Source organism: Ostrinia nubilalis, chromosome 2 (assembly GCF_963855985.1).
Source record: "Ostrinia nubilalis chromosome 2, ilOstNubi1.1, whole genome shotgun sequence".
Lineage (NCBI taxonomy): Eukaryota > Metazoa > Arthropoda > Insecta > Lepidoptera > Crambidae > Ostrinia > Ostrinia nubilalis.
The window spans coordinates 12393667-12403001 of NC_087089.1; the positions used below are offsets into that span (position 1 = coordinate 12393667).

Below are 9335 nucleotides of genomic sequence, written 5' to 3' on the forward strand. Positions count from 1 at the left end.
CAGAAGATAAAAGTTAAATAAAGATCCAACCTCACCCTAGCCTACGGGCGGCAAAACTGTAAATCCGCCACTATTTCGTACAGTAATAATAATTCTACAAAAATACCATATACCTACAAATTATACATAATGCAATTTGAACCAGGTGCGTCGATGCCGGTCAGAGAGAGTGATGGACTGTCGCGATTGCCGCATCTGCACCAGTGGTTCAGAACGACGCTAGCAGTCATCATGTACCTCACAAATGGAACTCTACAGGTACTACAATCAATTCTTTTCTTTGTTACATTTTGGGCTATACTTTTATGTATATGTTTCATTATAATGCAAATAATCTCCACAGATTAACTTCCAAGACCACACGAAAATCATACTTTGCCCACTCATGCAAGCAGTGACATACATTGACGTCGAGAAGAACTTCAGAACATTCCGCTTCAGCACAATTGAAGAGCATGGCTGTGATAAGAAGTTATACACAAACCTTACATACGCTTTAGAGAAACTAAACAGTGTATTAGCTAATAAGCTTTGCTAGCCTTGTGTTGTGACTGCAGGATAAGTACATATGTTATATTTAACTAAATGAATTGATGTTGCCCCTTGGGGCAGGCTCTGGAAAAGCCCACTTAGGGTTAGTATGTCTGGAAGTAGCGGTATAGCTTCATACTGCCGTTAGTTTAGTAAAACTTTATGATTTTGTTACAGAAGTTTATAATCGTCACAAAAATCAATTTCGATGTAGGTGTCATACCTTTTTTTCTTATAATACGTATGTACTAGCTTAACACTATTCATGGATATATTTATTGTAATAGCTGTTATTCACCCCGCAACACAATATTGTTGATCACAATTTTGTTAATAATTCAATACTTGATTTTGCAGGTTGAAACTTTTAAAACTTTATTTAACTATTTCTTTTGACCAGTTCCATAGTTCACATTTTTTGTATGTTGTTATTACTAGTGCCTTCAACATTTCAATTTAAGTAAGCTTAGGGTAAATTGTAGTTCTCTGTATTTGACACTAATTTAGTAAATGAGCGAGTGCACCATGACTGAGGGCCGGGGTGCCGGCAGTTAGCGATGATTTGGAGTTATTTAGTTTTATAACTATATTTTTATAAAACATGTTTGTGCTTCAGTAGCATCGGACTGAATCTTTCCTGGTCATTTAATTTCATCTTAATAATTTGTGGGTTTCTATAATATAGGATTTGTTCTAAGATCTAGATTTTAATATATCAATTTTGTCACAAGATGTTTTTATACATGAGGATTCAATTTGGAAGATAAAATGTCAGTATTAAAATTTTCGATGATGTTGAAGCACTGCCTATTTGTAACGTAACTTAGAAGTTTCTCAATGGGGTCTCTTACCTCATGTAACATAATGAACATTGACAATAAAATTATTACAAAAAGTCATTTGTTATTATTTTAAACAATTTTATTCCCTATTGTCAACATAAATAATGGTGATGCAGTGACACTTGAATATAATTTTACTCATACAGTTGTGACATGATGTTCAGTACCACTTTTTTTTAATAGAAAGATAGTTAAATTTAAAGTGACATCATACCATGTAGAATGTCATGATAAGTTAGTGAATTGTTCCAGTAGATATCACATCACAAATTGTAAAACTAATAGTAACATAATCACACTTTACAAATAAGTTCATTTACACTAACACAAACTATAACTCGGAATGTACAGCGTGTTTTTGGTGTGGCAGCGGATCACTTGGGTGCACAAAGAGACCCTCTTTGGCTTGCCAGTCGGTGTATGCTCCATACTGTGAGTTGATGCCAACTATTTCTCCCTGGCCACTGATAGGTCGGCCGAAGGTGCGGCCTGAACCAGCTAAGAATCTGTAACAAAGAACCAAAAAATAAAATAAATCCTACTTAGAGAAAATGAATAACAAGTTTTTATTTACATTAAACAATGAAGTCTGTAAACATACAATGGTCCAGAGCAGAGTTGACATTTTTATATGCTTTTACTTGGTAATTCAAATTTCTGGGTCAATATTTAGCCTTCAAATTCATCATTTTTATTCAAACCAAAATGTTAAATTTTTTTTTAAATGGTTTCAGATTGTGACCCAGTGAACAATATCAAAATCAACCTCAATATTTCCTGTTCTCTGAATAACATAAATACCTTGATGATTTAGAATACTACTGCAACATTATGTGTAGTACTCACGTGGCAGTGTCAACATGCTTTAGTTTCACTGGTGTATCTCTTCTCCAGTAGTCATTGTTGCAGACTACGGTCCAGTTGTCTCCACTATCTCCCTCTCCATTTTCATCCCCGTAACATGACACCTCTTGGTTGCCCGACAGGGGCGATGTGAAGTAATGCGAATGCAGATTCTTCTTTGTTGCAACATGTTGTAATCTTATAACTGTGTTGCATTTGATAGGTGCACTGGAAAGTATAAAAATACATTATTATACAGGGTGTTTCAAAATACCCCCTAAAGCCTGAAAGGGCACAGAAACTGAAACAATCTGAAATAGAAGCCGTTGTTCCTATTGTCATATCTTGAACGGTTTTGGAAATAACGTACATCGAAAGTTTCCAAAAATATCGATATGAATTCCCTCACTATCGATCAGCTGCAGCGGGGTTCATCGAACGCAAATCATAGACTTTGTATTTTTCAGAATGTCAATTAGCCGCATTTTTTGCCTACTTCCTTTATCGATGTGTTCAAAGCATGTTTGTTCGTTAAATAAACATTTTAAATAGGTACTCACTAACACTTTACATGTGTACGTACATTTGAAAAATTTTGTGAAAACTTCATCTATCGAAACCAGGCCACTTGATGGAAAAAAAATCGTAAGTAAATAACTTTTTCCGATAGCAACATCACTACTAATGATAGTTTTCAAACATTCTTAGACAACAGAAAAAAAATAAAAAAATCCGTGAAATTCTAGGTAGGTTACGTTACCGTACCTTTAGTCGAATTCTGTTATTATTTAATCTTTGAAATTGCATTTCCGCCCATCTTTCCGCCCCTCTTTAGCTTACTCCTAGTACCTTTCCTGGTACCACCAGGAGTAAGATTGAATTGTGTTCCGTATAAAAATAAGCATTTAGTAACCCGTTTGTAAGTTCACCATAAGCACCAATAAGGCCTCATAATTACGGAGCCGCAGCGCATGATAAACACAAAAAATATTGATGCGAGTCGGGTGAAGTGGTGTGCCAACCTCTCTTCCCGCGGTGAATCCTTCAGCGAGTATTGCCACGCATGCCGCAACAATAAACGCCGTGTGAGACGCATCGAAGCCATCCGCAGGATTCGGCTGCAAATAACGTTCCATTTCAAGAATACGCGTCTTAAATCGCTTTTCCGTAAAAGCACTCATGCACACACAATGCCAATGTTTGAACTCAGTTGGCCGCACAGCGTAAGATGCCCGGCGTCTCCGTAAATGAGGCCTTAGTTTTATTTCATTTTTTTATTTTAACAATTTGTTGAGTAGTCATTGGATACAGAGGCGTTCACATCATATTTTACAAAATCCTTGCAAAATGGGTCTTATTTAAGCAGCAAAAGGTTGATGTGAACGCATCTGTACCATTATTATTATTTTGTAATAATTTGCCAATAATAATAACATTAATAGCGGCATTTAAAAAAATGCTGAGAATTTAAAACAATTCTAAAATAATAATAATAACAACAACAAAAAACGTAGGTACATTTTGACAAACATTTTATTTAGTAAGGCAAGTGCTCAAAGAAAGGCCAACGTGGAAGCAAAAGTACTAGGGAAACATCAGTGCTTGAGCTTAAGCATTTTGGGTTTTCAGTTTCTTTTACGAAACCCTAATAGACAGTGATTGTAAACATTTTTACTTAGAATTTTTTTTGGTGGCATGTTTTGAGTTTGCACATTTGCATAGTAACGGTTGGCACCTTTTAAACCCGCGCGTTCGCGGGGGCGAGTGGGGCGCCTTATTACATTTTTCAAATATCCCAAAAATGAAATTTTAAGTTGGTATGAAGAACATGACGTCATACTGCAGCATCGTATCGTACAACTCCGTGTAAGTTTTTCCCTCCATTCGATAAAATTTGTCGTAACAGAAAATCAAAAAACATTAACTACTCACATCCATAATCATTATTTCAAAACACATAAATGCCTAGTCTACTAGTCAGGCATGATTCATGCATGATACAATATCGTAATACTAACTTACCATCAGGTGAGATCGCGGCCAATTGTTAAACTATTCATTTAAAAAATATGCTTTTATTTACTCATAAACCTTTCTTTAATAAATTTCAAAATCGTCTCGTACTTTTAAACTCAAAATCTTAAAAATCAATGAAAAATTAAAATAATACCCAAAGAAAATGTTGGCAACCTCATTAGTGAGTGGGCTAGGGAACACCACCCCCCGCCCTGGAGCCCACCACCCCCCGCCCTGGCGCCCACTCTAACGACTAACTCGTGCGCAGCGCTGCGCGCCTGGTACACAATGGGCCGAAATATGCATTGCGTACTAATTCCGGACCAACAATATTTTTTTATACACAAATAATTTTAAACATTATGCCTTTTGTATGTTAAACTTTTGGTGGTACAAATACTCTTAAGATTGTGTATGTAATTCTAATTCAGCAAACTCTTACTGTAAACGTAAACTTATTACAAAGGTAATGCTAGAACATAATCACGGGATGCCATTACTTTAATATGCTTAAACTAAACAAGGCGGCTGAATAAAGGTATGGGAGAAATACTAAGTAGGTGCGCGTTATTGACACTGCACTGATATCAGAACGTGTAAACATTGAGGCTCAGTCAAAGAGAAGGTGACCTTTGTTCCTTAACTCGCCGAGCCTATTATTTACTTTGCGTGTTTGAACACATTCACTCAATGTTTTGTTAAATTTAAGTTTAGCCACTACCTACTTAATGGCATGTATTTAATCGTTTTGTAATTATCTCTTTGTCAAACAAAATAAATCAAAAATAGCAAAAAAAAACTGACCTTTACACGAAAAACGCAATCTATGTAATTCAAACTTGGCATCAGCTTTCGTCTAAGCACAACTATTTGAATTGCATACTCATCTGTTTTCGGAATGCATATTTGGCTAGCTGATTCTGGTTTTACATTAATTGTAGAACAGTCATGTTTCTGACGTTGCAGTAAGTTTAAGAGGAAAGTTTATTATTAACAGAGATGCAATTAATGTTCCCGTGTAAACACGTTTAGGATTATTATCTAGTACAATACTGTCTAACAAGTCTGCAATGCAATGTCTTTTCATGATTGTAATTTGTAGTGTTTTTCTTAAATGAATAAATTAAGGTACTATTTGGAACCGAGCTGCCGACTGTAACTGCTGACAGCACGTGCAGCGTCCCGTTGTTGTCTACGTCACTCACCATCAAGTGACAATGGGACGCTGCATGTTTTATCATATTATTATTAAGGAGGTTAAAGATTAGTTCGGTCCATTGGGGCTTCGGTAGCTCAAAGGTTAGCCACCGGGATTGCGGAAAACGCGGGTTCGATTCCCACACGAGATCATCAAGGTTCGGAATTCGAATAGTGTTCTATCTTTAGATATTAGTAGGTACAGAGGCGTTCACATCAAGTTTTACAAATGATTAAGGCTGATTTACACGTAATAAGTAGGTAACTAAATTTGAATTTGCATGTCGTTTAAATGCAATTTAATCACTTAAAATTAAGTCTTAAAGGATGATTTTCACGTATTATGTAGTTAACCCATTAACGCCCATAGTGAAACCACGATATATTTTCATAATATTTTTTATTATGGCTACTGAATGGATTACAAGTAATCTATAAACACAAAAAAATATTAAAAAAAAATTAAAAACATTGAAAAAAAACCCTGTACACAGGTGTGTACAATGGGCGGATCAGGTGAGAAATTTCCCGAAGCAAGGTCGCTCTACGCAAAACGTTTTCATGCATTTAGAGCAACGCCAACGCCCCTACTATGGCAAATAACACACCTAAGAGGGTTTACAATACGGTTATGCCCTCCATTGCTTGACTGTAAATATGATGTTGACGATGATGGCCGCGTCTTCGTTTTATTATTGGGTAAATACGATCTGGCAATAGATCACCTAAAAGCCAATTGATCCAAGTACGTTATGTTTTTGGTTTACACGGTAAGTACATATAAGCGCCATGCATTTGAGACCGCCATATCCACTAGTTTGAGTGATTTCATGAGCAGTAGAAAAAATGGGTGATATTTTTCTCCAAGTAGGATTTTCAGCAACTTCGTTACGAGCACGTTTTTGAGCCGGACCAAGGCTTGAAAGAGTTTCTTCATCGCTACTGACCCACTCCGGCTCTTCCATCTGAAGGTTGGTGGCGTAATAGCTCGATAGTACCTGGTATATCTCAAAGTACCGAGGAAGTCCAATCATCTTATGCACCTTCTTCTTCATCACTAACAACAGCAGGATCAGGTGGTACGATGATCAATTTGAGCTCTGTATCGTCATCTTCAGCTGCCATAATGGATTCGATGGCTTCCTCTAGTCTTGAAACTCGTTTTGAGATGATAAACGTTATCAATGTGACATCTTCAATTATCAACCAGGTCTTGAAAAAAATGTATACATTTACCCACTGTACACAAGCGTGTACACCAACATTCTTGAACAATTTTTGGTTTGTTATATGTATATATTTATTATTTTTTCAGCTTATAATAATAGTTTACAATGTAAACTTACCTTGAAACGTAGAGTTGAATCAAATTATAGCTAAAATATATTATATCAGTATTATTTCACAACCGGCGCCAGTCGCTTTGAGAAAAGGTCGGAAAAAAATGTTAATTAGACATTTAGTTTTGCACCACCCTCCAACTTTTTTATATTTCTTACCTTGTATCGACATCTAGATTAGGTTTTATCAAGTAATTTGACTTAACATTAGAAGTTGCGTTCAGAAATAAATTTTAAAGAAGTGTACACACGTGTGTACAGAGGGCGTTAATGGGTTAAGTAGATAACTAAATTTTACCTTCATTTTTCGGGTAAGTTGGTGGATGGGGCTTATCACTTGACACCTTTTGATAAGCAGTTTCATACTAATTATGAGACATTTGGACATAGACTTAAAATTAAGTTAAAATTTAGTTACCTACTTAACTACTTAATACGTGTAAATCAGTCTTAGGCTGCTTTTGTAAAAGTGAAAATTATTAAGGGACGCTTTAAAATGTTGATATGAAAATAAATCTGAGAATTCATTAACATTTCTTCTATTTTAAAATGAGACGTAACTTGGTAGACAAAGTAGGTACATAAACGACATTGCGACATTCCTTTACCTGCGAAATAAAAATTAGCGTACTAAAATCATTGTTAAAATGTTGTTGAAATGTTGCATTGTCATAATAAGAAGTTGCAAAAATTTGGCATGTGGCACGATCCCGTTCGCACCACTTTGCATTGTGCGGAAGCGCCGAAAGATCGCGACACCGGCCGTCGGCTCTTCTTTGATTTAGTCGTTCATATGCTTCGTGCGTGATCGGTGTGTTTTCCTATCGTTTAACTACTTTCGAAAGCTTTGTGTTTTGTGTTGTTTTGCTACAATGGCAATGTTTTCTAATTCCGAATATTATGAGATGATGTTGTGTGTGGCTCGAGCTGATGGAAATTTAACTCAAGCCCGTGAACTTTATCGGGAACAGTTTATCGAAGGTAGACCGGCGGCTGACCAGCGACGGCTTCCGTCGTATCAGTGTTTCCATGATATGGTGACACGTCTCCATTCTACGGGCTCTTTTCATCGATCGGGTTCTAGTGGACGCCCAAATACAAACGAAATGCGTGCAGAAGAGGTTCTGCAACTCTTTGAAGACGAACCGACGACCAGTACAAGGCGCGCCGGGGCGCGACTTGGAATGAACCATGTTTCAGTTTGACGAACACTGAAAGAAGATGGTCAACATCCGTACCACTACCGCCGCACACAGGAATTGATTCCTACTGACTTTGCGCCGCGAATAACAAGACGGGCAAGAATATGCGTGCAGCAAGGAGGACGTCATTTTGAGCCACTTTTGTAGGTATGTACCTAACCATAATTTTGAATGCTTGTTGTTTTGTTAACGACGTGCGTGTATTTTTTTCTCCGTAGGTATTAAATAATAATAATACCTAGTAAATACTAGGCGCACAGAATGTTTTAATGAGGCGTGGCCGGGGGCGTGAACATAGAAAGTTGCTCCTGGTCACTCCTGGTAGGACAATGAACCCAAATTAGTGATGGGAATTTTTATAATCGATATTTTTATTTTACATAAATTTACCCGAAATTTGAATATGTCGCTATGACTGTAAGAAATTAACAAGGGACTCTTTATAGACGTCTATTAAATACCCTTCAGTTATTAGGAGTTTTTTTGAAACACCCTGTAGACACAAAAAAAAAACATTTTAATTCAGGTTAGATATCCACTACATATAACGATATAACTTGGAGCATGCTAAAGTGCTTGTTAAAAGACTTTGTAGAAAATAAATTACTTTTATATGTTAGTATATACAGGCAAAGCTAAATAAGATACTCACCCTCGTTTACATGTCTCGCCAGTCGCGGGCCGCACCGCCCAGTGGCTGTTGTGATCGTCCGATACGTCCACACCAGTCACAGACTGCTGGCCAGAGCCTGAGCCATACTTCACATCATGGGAATGTAGCCGAAGTCGGAGATCAGGATTTATCAGTTTCAGTATCGTCCCACACGTTACATATTCCGCTTTAGAGCCTGAAAAATTCAATAAAGTTAGCTAATCTGTAAGGGATTTAATTGGTTTATTTCATAGATTATTTATCAAAATATCATCTCATAGCGAAAGGCCACGTAATGCTAAAGGAGGCGTTAATTCACATGGAGAAAATATACGTAAATGGCTTAACTTAGAAATCGAAGCTTACCATTTGAAGATTTAATAAATAATGAAGTATAAAGAACTAACGTAAATACTAAAGAAATAATGGAAAACTTGTGAAAAATCATTTTTCACTCGCGGCTCCGCAAACTCACTTGCTTGACGTTTTTTTTTTTTTCTGACAGAATGACGGACGAACGATCACAACAATCTTCTTCTTCTTCTTTTATTAATGGCGATGAACTTGTGTATTTTCGCCACAAGGCACACTGTTCCGCCAATATCACGTGCGCAGCTTTTACGCAATGTTTTTTGAGAAATTTAAATTCAAAGGTATACTAAGCAAAATACCTAAAACAAAGAGACATCACAAATAAGACAACACAATACAT

General features: G+C 36.6%; 2 protein-coding genes across 5 annotated transcripts in view; one reads left to right on the forward strand and one right to left on the reverse strand.

Moving 5' to 3' along the window:
• Positions 1-1430, forward strand: part of LOC135084067 (serine/threonine-protein kinase polo) — a 23600-nt gene extending 22170 nt beyond the window's left edge. For all 4 annotated transcript variants that reach the window (XM_063978810.1, XM_063978817.1, XM_063978831.1 and 1 more), the window contains 2 exons: positions 146-258; positions 344-1430. In XM_063978810.1, coding sequence (XP_063834880.1) covers positions 146-258; positions 344-538 — 308 coding nt within the window. In that variant the 3' untranslated portion in view covers positions 539-1430. The remainder of the gene's footprint in view (positions 1-145; positions 259-343) is intronic.
• Positions 1431-9133, reverse strand: LOC135084104 (stromal cell-derived factor 2). The gene is made up of 4 exons (XM_063978851.1): positions 8990-9133; positions 8624-8819; positions 2220-2444; positions 1431-1879 (listed from the first exon to the last, which is right to left on the reverse strand). The coding sequence occupies exons 1-4, from the start codon at positions 9069-9071 to the stop codon at positions 1705-1707; spliced, it is 678 nt and encodes a 225-aa protein (XP_063834921.1). The 5' UTR covers positions 9072-9133; the 3' UTR covers positions 1431-1704.
• Positions 9134-9335: the final 202 nt, after the last annotated feature.

Coding starts and splice junctions, on each gene's coding strand:
- LOC135084104 (XM_063978851.1), bottom strand. CDS start 9,071: ATGATTTTTCACAAGTTTTCCATTATTTCTTTAGTATTTACGTTAGTT. Junction 2,445..8,623: donor GGCGAGACATGTAAACGAGG/GTGAGTATCTTA, acceptor TATACTTTCCAG/TGCACCTATCAAATGCAACA. Junction 1,880..2,219: donor AAGCATGTTGACACTGCCAC/GTGAGTACTACA, acceptor TCTTTGTTACAG/ATTCTTAGCTGGTTCAGGCC.